The sequence below is a fragment of the Mycteria americana genome, chromosome 22 (assembly GCF_035582795.1).
Source record: "Mycteria americana isolate JAX WOST 10 ecotype Jacksonville Zoo and Gardens chromosome 22, USCA_MyAme_1.0, whole genome shotgun sequence".
NCBI lineage: Eukaryota > Metazoa > Chordata > Aves > Ciconiiformes > Ciconiidae > Mycteria > Mycteria americana.
Window position 1 is genome coordinate 954,358 of NC_134386.1, and position 20,972 is coordinate 975,329.

The 20,972-nt window shown below is 66.1% G+C and overlaps 2 protein-coding genes across 2 annotated transcripts; one reads left to right on the forward strand and one right to left on the reverse strand.

Moving 5' to 3' along the window:
• Window positions 1–4,932: 4,932 nt before the first annotated feature.
• HAP1 (huntingtin associated protein 1) lies at window positions 4,933–14,359 on the forward strand. The gene is made up of 14 exons (XM_075522854.1): window positions 4,933–5,097; window positions 9,746–9,822; window positions 9,967–10,083; window positions 10,196–10,296; window positions 10,568–10,676; window positions 10,815–10,893; window positions 11,026–11,156; window positions 11,236–11,310; window positions 11,406–11,543; window positions 11,634–11,701; window positions 11,799–11,966; window positions 12,201–12,514; window positions 12,611–12,829; window positions 14,195–14,359. The coding sequence occupies exons 1-14, from the start codon at window positions 5,073–5,075 to the stop codon at window positions 14,239–14,241; spliced, it is 1,668 nt and encodes a 555-aa protein (XP_075378969.1). The 5' UTR covers window positions 4,933–5,072; the 3' UTR covers window positions 14,242–14,359.
• A 1,156-nt stretch (window positions 14,360–15,515) lies between these two features.
• LOC142419883 (gastrin/cholecystokinin-like peptide) lies at window positions 15,516–16,618 on the reverse strand. Its single transcript, XM_075523271.1, has 3 exons — window positions 16,464–16,618; window positions 15,754–15,965; window positions 15,516–15,640 (listed from the first exon to the last, which is right to left on the reverse strand). The coding sequence occupies exons 2-3, from the start codon at window positions 15,950–15,952 to the stop codon at window positions 15,516–15,518; spliced, it is 324 nt and encodes a 107-aa protein (XP_075379386.1). The 5' UTR covers window positions 15,953–15,965; window positions 16,464–16,618.
• Between the last annotated feature and the right edge of the window lie 4,354 nt (window positions 16,619–20,972).

Here is a 20,972-nt window from a genome sequence, read left to right on the forward strand (position 1 = left end):
GCCAGAACAAGAGACGGATCAGTGACAGGCGATGGGAATAAGAATAAGCCCCCTGTGCAGGGGGGGGACCAGGCAATCCAGCCAGGCCAGCCCTTGCTGCTTGGGCTGTGCCGTGTGGGACGGCATTCGTGCACCCAGATCTGCATCTCCACGGGTGCAGGCTCTGCCGCCCTGCCGGGTGGGTGCCCAGGGTGACTCAGAGGAGTGGAGAGAGTGCTCCTGCTCCCAGCCCAAGTCTCGCCGCTGTCCCCAGGGACCCCAGCAGAGTTGCCAGCGCTTTGCTGCACCCCCCCAAGCATCCGTGCTTGGGTGGATGTGAGAGGTGGGGCTCCAGCCCCGTGTGCCCTGGGCTGGGGGTTTGGCTGTGCCGAGCCTGGAGCCCCTCTCGGGGCTGCCAGCCAGCCCCGCTGCGGGTATCAGGGACAGATCTGGCTGTCCCCAAGGTGGCAGAGATGCCCCAGAGCATCTGCCCCGGGAGGTGCCGGGTCCCACGGCCGTGCCAAGGGCACGGCCGTGGGACCCGGCACCTCCCGGGGCCATGGGCAGGCATGTGCCCCTTGCCCACCCTGGAATCCCCTCGCCGGGACAGGACTGCACACCCCAAGACCCCCAGCCCCGCTGCAACGGGGCTGCTGGGGGGCACCACCGGGATTTTGGGGGAGAAGCAGAGCCAGAGCGCACCTCTACCAGCACGGGCGGAGCTGCTTGCGGGGTTCCCCAGGGAGCTGCATCCCCCGGGGAGGGGAGGGCAGGGCCGGGAGGAGGGGGGGGGTCCCGGGAAGCGGCGGGCCGGACTACAGGTCCCGGCATGCCCGGCCGCGCTCCGCACCTGCCCGGGGAGCGGCTTTTGTTATCGGCGGGGCCGCGGGAGCGATGTACGAGGGCCCCGCCGCCGCCTCCGCGCCGGGAGCAGAGCCCAGCGGTGAGTGCTCCCCGGGACCCCCCGCTGCATCGGGACCTATCGCCCCCCTGGCATCCCCCGGTGCACCGAGACCCGCCGCCCCCCGGGACCCCCCGCTGCACCGGGACCTATCGCCCCCCTGGCATCCCCCGCTGCACCGAGACCCGCCGCCCCCGGGGACCCCCCGCTGCACCGAGCTCCGGCACCCCCCGCACCCCGGGGTGCACCGAGCCCCCGGCTCTCCCGGGACCCCCCCCCCGCCCCTCCGGGGCGCACCGGGTCCCCGCTGTCATCGGATGCGCTGTGCCTCCAGCTGCCCTCGGTGTCCCGCTTTCCCCCGGTACGCCGAGTCCCCGGGCAGCCCCGGTGGGCGAGCCCCGGGCCGTGCCCAGCCGGTCCCTGCCGGTCCCCCGGGGGTGTCACAGGCGGCGGCTGCCGGAGCCCCCTGGAGAATTTGCCTCGTCTTGCCCCTTCTCCCGGCGCTGGGCTCCCACCATGGCCCCGCTCCCACTCGTGGGCTCTGACACCCGTAACGCGTTTCCACGCTGCCGAAGCCTTCGCCCCTCCCTCGCCCGGGCAGGATTTCCCGCTCCCTCGGCGTTAGCGGCCAGGGGCCTGCGGCGGGGATGGGGTCCCGGGGGTCCCGGGGGTCCCGGGGAGCAGTTTGGCCGCAGCGGTGGCTGGCTGGGGAGGGGGCCTGGCAGCGGTGGCTGGGGTCTGGCTGGGCTTCGTGGTCCCCGGTGCCTGAACCAGGAAGTCTGCGTGGGAGCGGGGAGCGTTTTCCTGCTCTGCGGGAAGAGGCCGACGCTGCTGAGCATATTTCTGGAGGGGGAAGGGAACGGAGGGCTCAGCCCCTGGGGCGCGTGAAGCCCACGGTGCGGTCAGTGCCCAGTGACGGCGAGGTCTGCGGCAAGGGTAGAGCACCAGGTCCTGGGGGTCACCCAGAGCAAAGGCGATGGAGCTGAGCTCTGGGCTGGGGAGCCCGTTCCGGCCGGGAAGCCAGGCAGCGCGCAGGGTGAACTGCTGGGCCAGGAGTCCTTCCCCGGCGGCCTCGGGTGCAGGGAGAGGCCCAGTTCTGAGCGATGCTTCGGGCAGATGCTGCCTCCTGGGGTCGCCTGAGCATGGGATGGGATCGAACGGGCTGTGGGAGCCGCAGCCGGGCCCTGTCCGTACCCTTCTCTGCACAACAGCAGGGATGTTCCCAGCCCCCGCCCGGGGGGCCCTGCAGGGACCCCTCGGGGATGTCCCCTGGGCGGGGGCAGGGCAGGCCTGCAGTTACCCCCATCCCAGCGGCGGGACTGAGCCGCCACCTCGTCCTCACCCTCGCCCTCACCCCACACGTTGGCCTTGCTGCTCTGCAGCCCCCCGACCCAGGCACTTGCGGAGGCTCCTCGCTCCTCGCAGCCTCCTCTCCCCAGCCCCAGGCTCCTGCCGCAGCAGCTGAGGGGAAAAAATAGCCCGGAGCGAGCCCCGGCCGCCCCAGGGCCGCTCAGCTGCTGCCGAGCATCGGCACCCGGCTGCAGGGTGGGGAAGGGGCTTTGGGTCGAGCCCAGCCCAGCCCCGCCGCGAGGCTGCGCAGGCAGGGAGGTGCCCGGGCAGGAGCTGCATGACGGCATCGGGGCAGGGCAGAGAGCAGCGAGCGCAGGTCTGCGCGTGTACCTGGGCACGGGCTGAGCTGGGGCCCCGCTCCTCCTGGCCCACCGCGGCCGGCTGGTGCCCCGCGTCCGCCGTCCTGCTCTCGCCCGGCTCCCCACCAGCCCCCGTGGGGCAGGGCCCCAGGTCCTCCAGCAGCCGAACGCTGGTGGCCGGGGGCACGGCGGGGGTCCGGGGCGATGGGAGCCGCTCACACATGTCTGAACAAGGTCCCCCGTGGGGAGAGTTAATGTACGTGCAGGAGCTGGGCCAAAAGGAGACGCAGAGGTCTGGCAGCCCCAGCCGAGCGCTGACTCACCGGCCGGGCTCCCTCCCCAGAGCCAGCGGCAGCGCGGGGAGCAGGGCAGTGGCAGCCTGGCACCTCGGCACGGTGGGTCCCCTTCCTTCTCTGGGGAGAAGCGGGGAGGGAGAGGGTCTGCGGGTTTGGGGCTGGGGAGCTGTTCTCTGGGCAGCACGGTGCGGGACTGGGCCGCCTAGGTCTGGTGGTCCCGGTGCCGTGGGGCAGAGGGCTGTGGGGCTGCGAGCGTGCTTCGCGGTGTCCCCGCTGCCTCGTGCCTGTCCTGTGTGCCGGGGAGGATCCGGCCTCGCTGGAGGGAGGTGTAGGGTGGCCTCGCCTGGGTGCTGCGGACGTGACAGCAGCCATGAGCACGTGCCGGGAGGGAGGGCAGCAATGCCCTGGCATGAACCTGCTCCCAGGACGAGGGGCTGCTGGTGCTGCAGCCCCCACTGCAGCGGAGGTGGGAGCAGGGGTGGAGGTGGGGGCACGGGGCTTGCGCGGGAGGGTCCTGCCCCACAGGGCAGAGGGGCAGCAGTGCCAGCCGTGGCTGCAGCCCAAGCCAGGGCCACCGGAGGTGGCAGGAGAGCGGGAACGTGCTGGTTTTATGGCCTGTCGCGTGATGTGTTTATGGCTGGGACGGGACTGCCGTGGATGCTGCCCAGCCCTGCCCGGGGCGACACGGCAGGTCCCTGCTCTGCATCCTGGTGCCGATGGGGTGGAGGATCACAGCTGAACTTTGCTCTCCAAGGTGGGGCTCCCAAGGGCTCCTGCAAGAGCCGCTGGCACCACAGCCGTGTCTACCCATTGCTGAGCGGCTGTACGGCTCCTTCTCCTGCCCGTTCCCGCAGGCAGGGACCCTGCTGCCAGCCTGGGGGAACAGGGTCCTGCCCGGTCCCTTTGGAGCATCCTCTTCCCTGTCTGGCGCTGATCTGGACATCACCAAGTGTTTGCTTTGGTGCTGAGCCCCCCGCATCACGTAGCGGCTGCCGCAGGGGCGGCGCCGAGCAGGTACGCGACCCGGTGCCAGCCCCAAAACCGCTCCGCGTTCAGCAGCAGGCGGAGGCTGAGCTGGGGCCTGCCCGGGCGCTGGCCATCCCCGCGGACCCCCTGCCCCACAGCAGCCCCCGGGCTGGCCGGGGACCGGGGACGCCTGAGCCCTGGCTGTGCCGTCCGGGTCTCCACAAGCCCCCGGACCCGGCAGACGCTGCCCCCGGGGAGGGGGTTTGGCCAGCCGGCAGGATGGGCGACACGCGGATGCTTGAGCGTGTGGCTGGGGCGCAGGATGTGTCCCCAGTCCCCAGAGCATCACCCTAACAACTCCTTCTCCCCAGGCAGGGGCCGGAGAAGGGACTCTGCTGCCCACCCGCACCGCTCCAGGGAGCCAGGCAGGAAGGTGCTTCTCCCCATGGCAGCCGGCCCCCCCACGTAACGCCAGCCAAACTGGACACCGCGGGCCCTCAAGAGACCCCCCCCGGCCAGCGCCCGCCTGCCTGCCACCTCCGGCCCGGCCAGGACTCGCCCGCCGCTGCCCTGCCCCACACCGGCTCCACGCCCCACGGGTCGTCCACGGGTGGACGCTGCGATGCTGCGACCGTCACCGGTGGGTAGAGCCGGACGGTGCCGGTGGGTGGCCCTGGGGACCGGGGTGAGGGGGGTGAGGAGCTGGGGCAGCTCCGGGCTGGTCCGTCGTTCTGTCCCCATCGCGTGGCCGGAGCTGAGCCACCGTCCCGGCATCCCTCGCCCCACGCCGGCGTCCCTGGCCTGCTGTCCCCAGTGCCGCTGGGCCGGGCAGAGCGTGGCCAGGAGGTGGCAGCAGGACCCTGCCCGCAGAAAGTGGGAGGGTGAGGGGGGAGCAGGGGAGAGCTGGGGGGGGGTCCTGTGTGCCACCCTGCGGGGGGACCCCCGGTCCCCACACGAGTGGCTGTGGGGACAGACCCAGCTGGCGGCACCAGCCCCAAACCCGAGGGGACAGACTAGGCTGGGGGTGCAGGAAGCACCGCCATGGCCCCCCCCGCACCCCCCTCCTCCCGGGTGCCCCCCGCCCTCTGCTGACGCTGTGCCCCTCTGTCCCCAGACTTGTGCAGCGGTGATGTCCCCGAGGTGGAGATCGTCAGCCTGCTGGGCGAGCAGCTGCCCCGCTACACGCTGCGGGCTGACACCGTCTTTGGCTACGACCACGACGACTGGCTGCGTGCCCCCCCCGGCCCCCCAGAGCCCGTGGCCCCCCTCACCCCCCAGCAGATGGAGGAGACCCTGCAGTACTTCCGTGAGTGCCTCGTCCCGCGCTGTGGGGCCGGCGAGGGCAGCGGGGTGCAGGCAGCGGTGCGGGCAGCGCCGGCCGGGCTGGGTCAGGGCCGCGAGGGCAGCGCGGGAGCTAATCGCCGCTAACGGGATTGACGGGCTGGATTTCCTCGCCCGGAACATCCCGGGCTAATTCTGGGAGCAGCTTCTGCTGAGCCAAGCCGGACGCTTGGAGAGAGCCGCTGTCATCTCCAGGGACCCTCTGTACATCCCCGCTCCCCCTGCACTGTGCCGTGGCTCACCAGGGTGGGACACCGGTTAGGGGACGGTGGAGGGTGCGCCGGTGGCCCCCAGTGCTGCTGCCCCACCAAACACGACAGCCCGGAGCGGCCAAGGCGGGCGCAGGGCCACTGCTGCTGGTGAAGCCCCCGGAGGCGTGGGGTGCAGGCGCCTGGGGGGAGACACCCACAGCCCCTCTGGCCGGGCAGGGGCGATGCCCCACGGCCGTGTGGCGAGGCCTGTTCCTGGCGTGGGGTCGGGGTTCAGCGGGGGGCACAGACGGATTATCTCTGCTTTGCTTCTGCCTCTGGCCCATGCGTGGTGGGGGCAGGATTAGAGCGAGGGGCTGGGGGATGGACGTGGGGCAGCAGGAGACAGATGGGGCTGAGGGCCTGGCCCTGCTGCCCGTCTGGCTCCCACCCCCTGCCTGCGACAGGCTGGGCTGGGGACAAACCCCCGTCCTGCCCTGCCCATGCTTGCAGCCTGCCCCGTCCGGCTGCTCCCCTCCCTGTTCAGCGGGCAGCGGGGTGCAGCCCCCCCAGCCATCAGCACCCCCCTACCCTGCAGTGACGGTGCAAGGGATTGATCCCAAACCCTGTGTGCGTGCCACGGGGCAGGGAGCACCCGCCTCAGCAGCAGCCCGGGCACCCCCATCCCCTCTCCGGGGGGACAGCGTGCTCGGCCCCGGGAGCCCTGTGGGTCACGTTTCTCCGTGCCCCCGGTGCCGCTTGCGTGTGCCGTCATGGAGGGGGCCCACGCTGCCTCATCCCTTTGCCCAAACCTTTAAGCTGCCATCAGAAATAGCCCCCTGTAATCTGCTTGTGCAGAGACGCAGGGGACCTGCCCAGAGGAGCAAATCCCCGGGCAGGGATTAGGAAGAAGCGGCTCCTGCCTGTCCGTGCCGAGACGCACGCTGTGTCCTTGGGGTCCCCGGGGGGTGGGAGCCCAGGTGAGCTGGCTGGGTCCCTGCCCTGCCATCCCCGGGGAGAAACACCAGCGCAAGGAGGAGGGAGAGGCTGGGACCGAGGGTCCCTGGCTCCAGCCCCAGCTCCAGGAGGGTCCCGGTGGTTACGGCAGGACGTGGTTTGGGGCCAGGATCCCAGCGGGTGGGAGTCCAGCAGGCAAATAAAGTCATTGTGTGTTGCTGAGGGGCAGCTCCAGCCCCAGCCTTGTCGATTCATCGATTAGTTTGGTACTAACGAGGAATGGCATTGGGCCGGGCGATGGGGGCGGGCAGTGTGTGTGTTGGCATTAACCAGCATCACGCTCAGCGCGCCGTGGTGCCGTGGTGCGGGGTCCTCGGCACAGCCCCGCTGCCCCCCTGCCTGGGAGGCTTGTGCTACGTGCCAGCCAGCTCCTCCATAATTCAGCCCGGCATGATTTATTCAGCTCTCCTGCTTTGGCGCTGCCCCTGCACAAGTGTGGCTGTGGGGGAGCTGGGGGTGCCAGCCGGGGGCGGCCTGGACGGGGCACGGGGGGGCCAGGCTCGTGCCAGCCCACGCTCAGAGTAGGGGGGTGCTGAGCGGGGCAGGTTGGAGGGGGATGGAAAAGCCCTTTTCCGGCTCAGGGACGCGGTGGGTCCCAGCACCGCACCGGGCACCCGAGGGTGCAGGATTTGCGGTGAGCTGCGTTGGTGACGATGGGGGACCCGGGCCCGGGGACAGGCTTGGGATGAAGAGCGAGGCTGGCCAGGCGAAGAGCAGGGAGCTTGGGCAAAGGCCGTACCGCGGCGTAACCTGACCGTCACGGGGACCGCAGCCCGGCACACGGCCTGGGTTTGGGGTGAAGGACCCGAAACCTCTCCTTGTCCCTCCTAAGGGGCAGAAGCCGTCTGGGGTCAGCCCTGCAAAGCTGCTGCTCAGGGACCAGTGACCCCCCAGCGTCCCCCCTCAGCAGCTGGCGCTCGGCACCGACCCCGGGGACCCACCCGTGTGCCCGGCCCCCGCCGCGTCCATGGGCCGGGAGGGGGGGGACAGAGCCCAGCGGCACCGGCCCCCGGGGCAGAGCGGGACTGTCCCGACGGGTCCCCAGGGTGCCCCAACGGGGGAGCCTGGTCCCGGGGTGCCTGGCGGGGCGCGTCCCTCCAGGGTGCCCTGACGGCCACCGCGTCCCCAAGGCGCCCCGGGGGAGCGTGCGGCCGCAGCGAGCCCGTCTGCGCCGCGCCGGGGCGGGGGGAGCGGGGCAGCGGGGCCGGGAGCGGGCAGCCCCCGGCCCCCCCCGGCCCCGCCGCCCCCGCCCCGCTCCCGCCCGGCCCCGCCCCCGGCCCCGCTCCGGCCGGGCGCGCCCGGGCAGGTGCGCGCAGACGGGGCGACCCCATAAAGCGGGGCGGGCGCGGCGGGGCCGGGCGCGATGGAGATCTGGAGCAGCCCCGCCGCCTACGACGAGCTGAGCGGGAACGCGGAGCGGGGCGGCGGCGCCGACCCCATCGCCCGGGAGCTGGAGGAAGGTGAGGGCGGCCCTGCCCGGTCCGGCCCCGGGGAGCGCGGCTGCGGCGGGGCCGGGCTCCCTCCGCGGGCGGGGGCCGCGGAGCGGGGCTGGGGCCGGTCCGGAGCCGGCGGGGCGGCCGGGGCCGGGGTCTCTCCCCCGGGTGGGTGCTGTCGCCCTCCCGTCCGCGCGTGTCCCCGTCCCCGCTGCGGGGTGCGCAGCCCCAGCCCCCGCTGGCAGTGCTCCGTCCCGGAGAAGCTGCCGCCTGGTCCCTTGGGCTCCCCTGGGTCACCCTGACCCCGGGGACGGTTGTCCCCGCTCCGGTGGTGGCGGGGAGCAGGCAGAGGGATGGGGCGAGGGGCCCCTGCCGCGTCTGCGTGCCCCCGTGGGCTTGGGGGGGGTCTGCCGTCCCGTGGGGCGCGGGGCCCTGCGTTGTGCCGGTCCCCACATCGCGCCGGATCGGGCCCGTGGATGGGGCGGGTGTTTACGTGTTTGCCAGCGCTGCAGCCCCCAGCTTCTCCCGGCGCCTGCTGCTCGCTCAAACCGTAACGATGCTCATGCTCTAATTATTTCCAATTAACGGCTCGGTGGCCTGACGAGGTGCAGTTGGGGACCCCCGCAGGGAGCAGGCCCTGTTGGGTTGCAGGGAGGGGGGCGAGGCTGGGGCTGGGCTTGGCCGCTCTCCCTGTGGACGTGCCCGCTGGGGTGTGGGGCCAGCACCCAGGGCAGTGGGGACGGGATGGGGATGGGGGTGGCGGGTGGGGGCATTGCCATGACGATGTGCACACCATTACACAACCCCAGCTGGGGCGGCGTAATGGGATTTGTGTGGCTGAGCCTCTCCCCTTAACCCACTTTGTCTGCCCGGCTGGGCAGCGCGGCCGTGGCTGGGGATGCAGGTCGAGGCCCTGAGCGCAGCCAGAGCTGTTCTGCCGGGGGAAACTGAGGCACGCACCCCTGGGGCCTTCGACCATCAGCAGGGAGCGTCAGGAGCGGCTGCGTGGTGCAGTCGGGGCCCGGGGCTTCGTGCTCGCTGCCGGCTCCCTCCCACCGCGTGGCTCCAGCGCTGCCATCTGGGTGCGTGCCCGGCGCTGTCTGGCAGCTTCTGCAGGCGCAGTTGGCAGGATCGGTGCTGGGGGGACAGACGTCCCCGTCCTCGTGCCACCTCTTCCTGCCAGAGACCCAGATAGCGGCAGGGGAGGAGGTAGGGCTTTAGCTGGGGCCCAGCCCGATGCCGTAGTGCTGGGTGGCGTTGGCGTGGCAGGCAGCTGCCTGTTACTGAGGCAACCTGCCTGCGGCTGCCTTTGCCCCCGTTGCTCGGAGCGTGGATCGCTGCGTCGCTGCAGCTGGAGGGGCATCGGGGTGGGTGCGGGGTGCAGCATCCGGAGAGGACGGGCTTGGTTCTGCCTCGGCCAGCATCTCCGGGGAGAAACTAGGGCAGGGCTGGCTTCTCGGGGGGAGATCTGGGGAGGGGGCTGGGGACAGATTGGAGGGGACGCTGCCTGCGAGCCCAGCTCTGCACGGTGCCACCCACTGCTATTTATACTGGAGCTCCAGCCTGCTTTTTGCTGGAGATGTCACCTCCGATCCTGTCTCTGCTGCCTGCCTTTCCCCATCCCTCTTTCCCGTCCGTGTATCCTGCAGCGGGGTTGGCACGATGTCCGGGCTGGGGCGGCGGGTGCGGCGAGGGGAGCTCGACATCTTTCCTGCTGCCCCAAGATGTGGGCAGGGTTGGGGGGCGAGGTGGGAGCACCCCATTTCCCTTGGTGCTGTCATGGCTGTGAGCATCCCTGCCTGCCGCTGCCTTTCACCAGGGCTGGTGCTGCCAAGCAGATAAAAGGTCCTTTTTAGTGACCAGCCTGGAGCAGCCTCGTGCCGCCTGCAGCAGCCGCCTCCCATTCCCTCTGCCATGCAACCCCGGGCCGGTGCTCCCGCGGTGTGGGGGTTCACCCTTTGCCCTTCTCCCCCAGTCCTGTGTGCCGAGCGGGTGGCCAGGATCACGAAGACCTACCATGACATCGACGCCGTCACCAACCTGCTGGACGAGGTACGCTGGTGCCAGCCCCACACGTGGGCTTGGGCGAGGGCTGAGGGCCGGTGGGACCCTGGGGATGCAGGGGTGGGCGAGGGCTGGGGAGGAGGGGGCAGAGTGGGGGATGGGCCCCGGCTGACGCAGACCTGCCCCTCGCAGAAAGAGCGGGACCTGGAGCTGGCGGCACGCATCGGGCAGTCCCTGCTGAAGCAGAACCGGAGCCTGACCGAGCGCAACGAGCTCCTGGAGGAGCAGCTGGAGTTGGCCAAAGAGGAGGTGACGGCCCCTGGGTGCAGGGTCCCGGCCTCGGCCCGCCGTGTGCCCGGCCTGGGGCCCGTGGGCGGCCGTGGTCCCCTCAGCTCTGTCCTGATGCCTCTTCCCCTCCCAGATCGCGCAGCTGCGCCACGAGGTCTCCATGCGGGATGACCTGCTCCACTTCTACACCACCACGACGGAGGAGAGCGAGCCCACCTCCGCCACCTCCACGCCGTGAGTGGGGGGTCCCTGTCCTGCCACTCGCCATGGGCAGGACGGCTCCCGGGGGGCTGGGCAGAGGTGTTGGGCTGTAGCCATCGCCCTCCTTGGGGTAGTGCTGGGGCGGGTGCTCTCTTCCTTCGCGTGCCTTCCACGGGCCGAGCCCCACGGAGCTGGGTCGCTGCAAATGCCTGCCTGGGAGCTGGGGGGAGTGGGCAGGGGGCTGGGCGGGCAGCCCCATCCTGCCCGCACTGCGGGTGCTCAGTGCCCTCCCTGCCGTCCCCAGGCTGCGCAGGCACGAGTCCTCGCTGTCCCTGCAGCAGTACTTCCAGTACGACACCTTGCAGCAGAAACTCAAGTGCCTGGAGGAGGAGAACCAGAAGCTTCGCATGGAGGTGAGCAGAGCCGGCCGGCGGGACGCCCCTCTCTGTCCCCTGCCTCTGCCCCGCTCGCCGCCGGGAGAGCTGAGCCGGCCCCTGGGGAGACTGGAGGTCCTGCCTGTTGCGCTCAGCCCCCCCGACCCTCTCCCCCAGGCCACCAACATCGCAACTGAGACCTGTCAGTATGAGGACCAGGAGCAGCAGCTGATGATTGACTGCGTGGAGCAGTTCTGTACGTGGGGCTGGGCTCACGGGGGGCAGCTCCTCCGTGGGCTTGGGCCGGGGGTCTGCAGGCACGGCCCAGCATCACTGCATGGGCTGGGGGGCCGTGCCGCGGCGGTGACGGACCCTGGGCCCTCCCCAGCCGAAGCAAGCCGGCAGGTCGCGTACCTCTCTGACGAGCTGGCCCGCAAGGCGGAGGACACGGCACGGCAGCAGGAGGAGATCAGCCAGCTCCTGGCACAGGTCGTGGACCTGCAGCAGAAGTGCCGCACGGTGAGTGTCCCCTGCCCGTGCCGGGGGGTGCTGGGGGGATGCGGGGCGCAGCTCCCTGACCCGCTGCTCCCGCCCGCAGTACGGCTCGGAGGTGGAGGAGCTCCAGCAGCACCTGGCCATGGCGAAGGAGGTGCAGCAGCAGCTCCGGACAGAGGTGAGCCCGGGGAGGTGAGCCGCGGGTGCCCTGGCCGGTGGGGGTCCTGCCCCGCTGCCGCCAGGGCCGTGCCTGAGCTGCACCCGTGCCCGCAGCTGCGGGACCTGCAGGAGAAGTACGCCGAGTGCGGCGGGATGCTGCAGGAAGCCCAGGAGGAGGTCAAGAGCCTGCGCAGCCGCAGCCTGCCCAACAGCACCATCAGCCGCTACGGTGCGCCCAGCCTCCTGCCCGTGGTGAGTGGGGGGCGCGGGCAGGGCCGGGCAGCGGGAGGGTGGGGGGCTCTGCTCTCCCCTCTGCTGACACAGGGTCCCCTGCATCTCCAGGACTCGCTGGCGGCTGAGATCAAGGGGACGATGAGGAAGGGGACAGACAGCTCCTCCTCGGACTACAAGTGAGTGCTGGCATCAGTGGGTCGTGCTGGGCCGGGATGGGGGGGTGTCCCTGGGTGCTGGCTCGAGGGTCCATCCCTGCCCGCTTCCTGCCCGCAGGAGCTATCTGCGCGTCTTTGAGACGGTGAAAGCCGTGAACCAGGTGGCCAAAGCCAAGTCTTGCTCTGAGTCTCTCCGCAACATGCCGGGCTCCAAGCAGTTGTCAGCCGCCCCCTCCGGGGGGGCCAGCACCCCCCACACCAGCGGCTGCGGCTCGGAGGGCGCCCAGTGAGTGCCACAGTGGGGGCTTGGGCCGGGTGGGAGGGAGCCGCTGCCCCTGCGGAGGAGCTGCGGTGTTGGTGAGATGCTGATCGCACCAGAGCATTAATCGGTGCCGCAAGCCTGGGGCGGGGAGAGGGCAGGCGCGGCCGGAGCCCGCTGCCGGCTGGGGTCCGGTACAGCATGGGGGGGTGCAGTGCAGGACCGTGGCCCCCAGCACCCTAACGCTGCGCCTGCCGGCAGGGGCGAGGGGGCTGGAGAGGAGCCCCGGGCGGCCCCGGGCCAGCAGGACCTGGAGGCGGCGGTGCAGCGGCTGTCGGTGCGGCAGCAGAGCCATGCCTCGGAGGAGTGCTCCTTCTTCGAGGCGGAGCGGGAGCGCAAGCTGTGGCGGCTGAGGGACGGGGAGAGCTCCAGCGGCTTTCTCACCCCCAACGAGAGCATCGTCTCTGCTGGGACCAACTACTCGGGGGGCTCGGAGCTCACAGCTGGCTCTGGCTTCTCCCTTGGCTCCCTCGCCTATCTGCCCGACAAGCTGCAGATCGTGAAGCCCCTGGAAGGTGAGGGGTGGAGGTGGCTTCATGGTGTGCGGGGCTGGAGGTGCTGGGAGGGTCCCACGACACCAGCTGAGCCCCCCGGCTGTGTCCCCCTCCCAGGCTCTGTGACGCTCCACCACTGGCAGCAGCTGGCACGGCCCAATCTGGGTGGGATCCTGGTGCCCCGTCCCGGGGTGCTCACCAAAGACTTCAGGCAGCTGGACATCGACCTGGAGGAGGTCTACAGCCTCAACGACCTGGAGGAGGACGATGTGGATGCCAGCTCCTTCCAGCTGCTCCCTACCTCAACGCCCACCAAAGCCAAGGAGCACCCCCGGGGTGAGCACGGGGCCAGGGGGCGGAGGGGACGTGGCCCCCGAGACGCCTCTGTCCTCCTGCCCAGGCTGCCCCTTGTTCCCCCCCGTGCTCTCCCCTCTTGCGCTGGTGGCCTTTCCCTGCTGCCCATCCGTCCCCTGTTCTCCTGCAGCCGCCCTGCCGCGGTGAGCCCCTGCCCTCGTGCTGACGTGCACTCGCCGCAGCCCGCGCGTGTGGAAGGGACGGGGCCGGCAGAGACGTCGGCTCCTGTTCCCGCTTGTGCTTGCAGTCCCCTCTGAGCGAGCGCTGGACCCAGATGCTGCTGTAGATGTGCCCCACGCATGCAGCTTTCTGCTGGCAGTGGCAGCTCACAGCCCAGCTTTGGCTCTCCCGCCTGCCCAGAGCCCTGCTCTCTGCCTCTGCCCGGGTCGTGCCCCCCCCCCCCCCCCCCCCCCGTTAACCCCGTGTCTCCTGTGCCTTCCAGTGTTCCTCTCTGTTAACAACCTCCCCCAGACCCTGTCTACCTTCACCATCACCACCTGCCACATCCTCCACCCCACCACTGAGATCACCAAGGTGACACCCAGGTAAGGCGCGTGGCCCCCCACCGCCTGCACTGCCTGCACCCCCACCCCAGCCCCCCTGTCCCCCCTCCTCCTTTTCACCCCATGCCTGGCTCTGCAGCTTGAGGAAGCAGTGGGCCAGGGGCCACCTGCAGCCCCTGATGCTCCAAGAGATGCCTGGCACTCGAAATGTCCCTGAACCCGGCGGCTGCGTGCCCCCCAGGGGGGTGGGACCAGCCCCCCGCCTCTGCTGCAGCACCTTCGGGGCAGAAGAGCCTTCCTCAGGGCGGGGGAGGCTGGGCTCGCCCTGGGGAGCAGCTCCCTGGGGGCAAGAGCAGCGTTTGCTCCCGGTGCTGATGGGGAGTCGCCTTCCCTGGGAGCGGCCCTGGATTTCCTCTTCCCTGGACTTGTGCATAAACCAGGACCTTTCCCCGGGCTGGGCTGGAGGAGCCAGGCGCTGGGCTGGGGCCAGAGCCCGCCTGCCCCTTAAGTAACGAGCAGCGTTGCTTGGCCCTCGTGAGCCCCTCCCCGGCTGTTAGACAAAACCCTGCATGTTTGTAAAAATGCTTGTGGAGCAGTGACCACGTCCCAGCCTCTCCTGGCTGCCCGGGAGCTGCAGGGGGCTTGGCCGCAGCCCCCCAGCATGGTGCCGTGACCTTCGGGGTGCTTGGGCAATGCTGCCATCGTGGGGGTCTCCCACAGCCCGAGGCTTGTTAGGTGAATGAGTGTGGAGGAAGGATGAAAGGGGGCCCTGCTCTGCCTGAGGAGCATCCTCTGGGACGGGGCCTCCTGCTGACCCCCGCCTCTGCTCTCTCTTCCCCTCCAGTCTGTGTAACGCCGTCGTGCCTTCTTGTGGGCCCCTTGAGGGGCTGAGCCTCGGCAGCCCCTCGCCGGAGCGGTCTTCCCCTGTGCTGGCGTCTGGCCCCAAACCCCTGAGCACCCCCATGGGACTCATCAGGCTCTTGCTGATGCAGGGCATCTCCGCCTCGGTGCCAGGGACTGGGTCACGGTGGGCCCCCCTGCTCCCCTCCCAGGACCCCCAGCATGCTGACACCCGGCCCTTGCCTGTGGGCGGGGGGCAGGACAGGCCCCCACCCAGGAGCAGCATCTTCAGCTTGAACCTGGTGGAGAAGCTGCAGCGCCTGGGACTGGACAAGGTGGTGGCCAGAGGGGAGACGTCCTACGCCGGGGCAGAGCGCAGGGGAGCCCGGGATGCGCCGACGTGATGGCGTTGCGGAGCCCGCGAGCTCAGGACAAGACGCGTCCTCCGTCCTCTTTGTTGTCCGTCCGTGGGGAAACGGAGACGGGACAGGCTTTCAGCCTCAGCTCCTGGGGAGGGCCGGGCAGCGCTCCCAGCACCAGCACGTGGGAGCTTTGCCCCGGCTGCCAGGACCCAACCCTGGGTAGCCCCAGCGTGACGCTCCACCACCCCACTGCGGCAGGGGTCCTGCGTGCGGGGAGCTGCGTGGGGCGATGCTCGGGGCTCTGGGGAGAGCCAGCTCCGGGCAGGGGCTGCGGGCTGACCCTGGCCCCCGCTGTGGGGTACGGACCCTTCGCAGGAGCCGGTTGCTGGCAATAAAAACTGTTCCTGCTTCTGCTGAGCCCGTCCGAGGAGCGAGGGGCAGCTCAGCCCTTCGGGGCTCTCCAGGCTGCTGCAGCAAAGGGCGATGCTCAGCCGGGGCTCGGGGGGACCTGCGTGTGCTGGGGTGAGACCTCCCCCCCTGGGCTGGGCCCCTGGCCAGCACCTGGGCCCACTTTTGAAGAGAAGGGTGGTTTTAAACTCTTTCCTGCCTGGAATAGAATAGAAGTAGCGGCTGCACCCCTGGCGCAGGGGACGCCTGTAGCGGGTGTTTCTCGGGGCGTAGCTGTTGCTCCCGCCAGCTGCTTCCCTTGCCCCAGGCCCTGCCCTGTCAAATAAATGTGAAGTCACGAAGCAGCTCGCGTGTGCCGTGTCTGCTACCGCGCACCCGTGGGTCTCTGCCCTGCGCTTCCTGGTGGGGCTGGGGGCGAATGCCCCTGCCTGCCCCCCCCCCCAGCTCTTCCCAGCAAAGACGTCAGCAGCAGCGGCTATAGTGCCAAAGCTTTATTACAGACAGAGACATGCACCGAGCGTGCTGGTGCTCTGCGTGGCGCGGCCAGCGCAGCAGCTACGCGGCATCGGCTGAATCCTCAGCGCTGCGGCGGCCGAAGTCCATCCAGTCGGGGTAGTAGTGGTCATGCAGGGCCTCCATCCCCTCGTCCCCGTGCACGTAGCCCTTGCGGTTGCTCAGCTCTGCCGGGACAAGGGGAGCGGGTCAGAGCTGCCCCGGGCTGGGGGCTGGCACGGGGGCCGAGCTGTGCCTTACGGGGACCCCCGAGGGCTGCCCACCCTGTGCCTCCCGGTACCTGTGAAGATGTGGGGCAGGAACCGGGAGATGAAGTGCTTCTGCTCCTGGGACAGGGACTTGGGCCAGTCCCGCCGGACCGGGCTGGCGGGGAGCTGGTGGGGGTCCCCTGCAGCGCCTGGTGCCTCCGCCATGGGCCGGCACAGGCAGGCGGTCGCCATGATGGCGAGGACGAGGCCGATGCACACCTTTGCCTTCATGGCTGCGGAGAGACTGAGCGGGGAAGGGGAGCGGAGGGGCCGCAGCCCCCAGAGCAGGGGCACGTGCTCAGCCTGCGGTGAGGGACGACTCGTGCAGGGAGCAGGGTGCTCTTCCCCAGGGCACGGCCAGTTCCCAAGTCCCCTCTGTCACTCCCAGCGGGTCCCCAAGTCCCCTCCGTCCCTCCCGGCTGGTCCCCAAGTCTTCTCCATCCCTCTCTCCCGGCTGGTCCCCACGTCCCCTAGGATCACAGGATATCTCAGGCTGGAAGGGACCCACAAGGATCATCGAGTCCAGCCCCCGGCTCCTCGCAGGACTGCCTAACGCTCTATGGCCCTATGCCTAAGGGCAGCATCCAGCTGCTCCGTGCACTCTGTCGAGCAGGGTGCTCTTCCCCAGGGCACGGCCAGTCCCCACGTCCCCTCCGTCCCTCCCGGCTGGTCCCCAGGTCGCCTCCATCCCTCTCTCCCAGTCGATCCCCAAGTCCCCTCCGGCCAGTCCCCCGGCACTCACCTGCTGGCTCCGGGGCTGGGCGCGGCAGCGGGGCGGCTCGGCGGGCGGCTCGCTCCAGGGCAGCCCGGCTCGCTCCAAGGCAGCCCGGCTCGCCCCGCTTTTGAAGGCGCTGCCACGGCCGCCCCACCCCGGGGCGGCTCCGCACCCCCCCGCAGAGCCCCGCGGCGGCCCCGCGGGCACACGGCGTGCACAGACACGGACACGGGGGTGGCGGGGTGGGTCGCTCTGTGTACGTACGTGCACACACACATACACATATACATAAAAAAATGTGGCCGGAGCATATATGAGCCAAGGGGCCATGGTTGTAGGTACGCATATATAAATGCAGAACTGTTTTATCTTGCTATACCTATCTACATTTGTGTATTTTAGACATACACACATATATAGAGCAATGTATACACACATACAGATATGTATGTGTATAGATACATATAAACATATATATAGGTGTAGCCATATAGACATACGTGTGTGTGTGTGTGTGTGTGTGTATATATATATATACACACATGCATATACACACATATATGCAGAGAGTGCTCACACACACACACACACACATATATACACATACACACACACATGCATAGGCTGGTAGAGATATATCCATATATACACACATAGATACACGCACATGTGCATATACATAGACATACATGCACATATATAGCTACAGATATATGTATACAGGTATGGTCATATATAGCTACATATGTAAATATAAATCTAGGTAGAGCTAGCTACAGGGTACTTGGCCTCAGTTGCATATGTATATATCTATATATAAAAGTATATCTATTTATCTAGCTGAACATGCACACACATACATATCTATACACCTGCATGCATATGTATACAAATATACGTAGTTAGATATACTTACATCTAGCATCCTATATATACATATATACACACGCAGATATTTATGCATGTAGATACATATACACATGTATATAACTAGCTAAAAGCTATAGCTGTATACATAGGTGTAGAGCTAGACACAGCTATAGAGCCAGAGATGGGGAGTCTGCAGCCAGTTTGTCTCGCTGTCATATAGACAGTCATGCATTGACAGATATTATACATATCTATACTACACATAGAGACAGAGAGCGAGAGCAGATCAGATGTATGTACATAGGTAGGCTTATTTGCAAGGAGCCTGTATGGGGCAATTGGCAACAGCACTGTGTGTGCGCACGCGCATGTATGCAATTTATAGCTTTCTGTCTAAACAGGTAATTAAATGCACACACAGCTTATACATATACACAATATATATGTATAGCTACACCTAGATGTAAAAGGGAGGTATAGCTATAGGTACAAAGACATAGCTATAGATATAACTGATAGCTATACATATAGATGTGCACACACACATATATACGTGTGTGTTTATGGATGGCGCATATATGGGGGAATTGGCCATAATTATGCGCATGCATATGCAAATGTATATCTATGTGTCTGTGTACTCATATGCCACACACAGAGATAAATCCATACATCAATAGATAAATATATAGTTACATAATTACCTACATATATACTTGCACGCTTGTGCTGCTGCGTGCACACTCTCTCTCTCTCTCTCTCTTTCTGAACATACAAATGCAGGTAAGATGCTATATCTCGGTTCATATAGACTCGATTTAGCTGTAGATGTAGCTATAGACAGAGAGAGCAAGTGTGTACACACGTGTACGTACACACTCTTGTGCACCCATGCACTCACATATATGTTCATATGGATGGTGACGCTACGGGGCACACGCGTCTTGCTGCTTAAAAAACCACACAGGTATCAATAGCTATAAATACACGTGTCTATATTGTCTATATGTATATACAAGTATATTAAAAGACAGCTATAGACGTCGATGGGGGTGTGTGTGTGTGTGTGTGTGAGCACGCGCGTGTGCTTATGCACCTGTGTGCCTGTATGGCTGGAGGAGAATATATGGGGCAATTGGTCCCAGCAGTCTATATATGTGCATCTATAAACACATAGCTATCTGCCTTGTATAGCTACCTACATACTGGCATAGCCAGGTATACAAACATGTAAGGGGCACTTGGCCCTGGCAGTATAATATACTATAGTGTGTGTACACACACCCCCCACACACACACACCCACACCCCCCCCCCCCCATATTTTATATGTGTATTACTGTATTTTGTAATAGACTATGTACGCAGGTAAATGGTATGCTACTTTATGTATTATACAATAAATAGCAACTAAATAGTATAATGTGTAACATTCTATACAATATAAAATATAGATAATATACACAATGTATATAATTGTAACAGATAATACAGTGGTTTTTGTGCATCTATCTAAACATGTACATATATTGTATGTATACATATGGCTACAGATATATAGACACACGTGCACGCACGTATGTCTATATGGATGGAGACTATATGGGGCACTTTGCCCCTGTGTGTGTGTGTGTGTGTGTGTGTACACACACACACACAGAGCGCTTTGTGTATATGTGTGGAGCCTATATGAGGCAATTTGCCCCAGTGGCATGTGTGTACACACACACACACACACGTATATACATGTGTGTCGCTGTGTGTGAGTATGTGTACATACTGATATACGTGTGTGTGTTTAGGTGTATACACACACACAGAGACATACACATACCACTGGGGCCAATTGCCCCATATAGTCACCAGCCACATAAACATACATGTGTGCACATGTGTGTCTCTATACATATATATATACACGCATACTGATAGATACATAAGCTATACTATATCTATTATACATATATATGTGCCTACATGTATATGTGTGTCTATACACACATGCATCTACATACCTACACGTGTGTGTATATGTATACATACACATAGCTATAGGTATAAAGACATATGTGTGTAGGCACATACACTGACAGTCTACGGGGCCGTTGTCCCCGTCAGGACGTGTGTGTGTGTGTGCGTGCCATGGCTGTCGCGCGCGTGCCGTGCCATGGCTGAGGTGACGCCTGTGCGGGGGCTGAGGGGCGGCTCGGGCTGCGGGCGGTGGTGGGGGCTCGGGGGGGTCTGGGGTGCCCTGCCCGGGGAGCAGCGGCCGCGTGCTGCCCCGTGGTGCCCGGCCCCGTGGCGTGGCTCCGGCTGCCGCTGCCGCGCTCGCCCGGCCGCAGGTCGGCACCAGCCGAGACATCTTTACCCTGGTTACAAACACGCAGGGGGCTCCCCCCCCCCAGCCCGGCGTCACGGGGGTCCCCAGGGTGCTGCACCCCGGCTGCTTGGGCTCGGTGGAGCGCAAGGCTGGGACCAAGGTGGCACGGGGAGCTGTGCCCTTTGCCAGGACACGCGCCCCGGAGCAGCCCATTTCTGCAGCTCTGTAGCTCTCCCCACACCCTGAAAAGCTTTGGGGTGTCGCGGAGGGGGTGGGCACGGCTCACTGCCTCTGTCTGTGCGTGGTGACAGACCCCGGAGCTCCGGTCGGGGACACACGATGCCCACCCCAAGGCTCAATAACGCCCTGCTGTCGAGCACGGCCCGCCCCAGCGTTCCCCCCCCCGGTAAATCCCTGTCTGCTGTCACTCGTCTTTTCTTTCAACATCCGTAGTTCCTCTTGCCCGTATTTACCCTCATCTCGTTGTATTTGTAGAGGACATTTGTCTCCCTCCTTCAATAAAACACGTGTGAGTGACGTGCCACGGATCGGGTGCACCTCACTGTCTGCCCGTGCCCCCGGCGCTTGCGAAGAACGGTATCGGTGCCCTCAGACAACCCCAAAACAAATGGGCTTTGAATGGGCAGGAAGGCGGCAGCGTCCCGGCATCTCCCGTGCTCTGCAGCGATCGATCGCTCGCTCTACAGAGTGTTTCTTTTACAAGGAACAAACAAATTGTTTTGCAATTTCTGGCTTTTAATGGCTCAATCTGGGCCAAATGAGCCGTCAGGGTGACGGGGACACAGCGGCCGCTTCCTCCAGCGCGATGGGCTCAGCAGCCCTTTGACGCAGGTTTGCAGCCTGGCCCGCGGGCGCTCGGGACGGTCCCTTCTGCCAGCCCTGGCCGCGCCGCGCCAGGACGGGCCTAGGAAAGCCGGGCAAGCCCGTGCTTACAGCATCCCTCGCCTCTGCCCAGCCGGGTCCGGCTCTCCTGGCCCAGCCTGGGCCATGCCGGCAGAGCAACGCTGGGCCAAGGCGGTGCCTCCCTCTTGCGTCTGAACGGCTGCGAGCAGCCTGGCAAACCCCAGCGGGGAGAAAGCCCGGCTCCGCGCGCTCGGAAAGGCTCCTGTGCAGGCAGGGGAAGTTGAATTTTTGGAGCAGAAGCAGACCGGAGGTTGCGCTGCGTCGGGCTGCGGGCACGTACGCACACCCCAGCGTGAGCGCCGGCCTCAGCGCTGCCTGCACCGGCCCTCCGAGGCGCAGGCAGGGCTCGAGGTCACCTGCCTCCTCAGTGCGCACGTAGGTGCTTCGCACGATTGAGGCAATTTGGTTTCCGAGAGCAAAGTC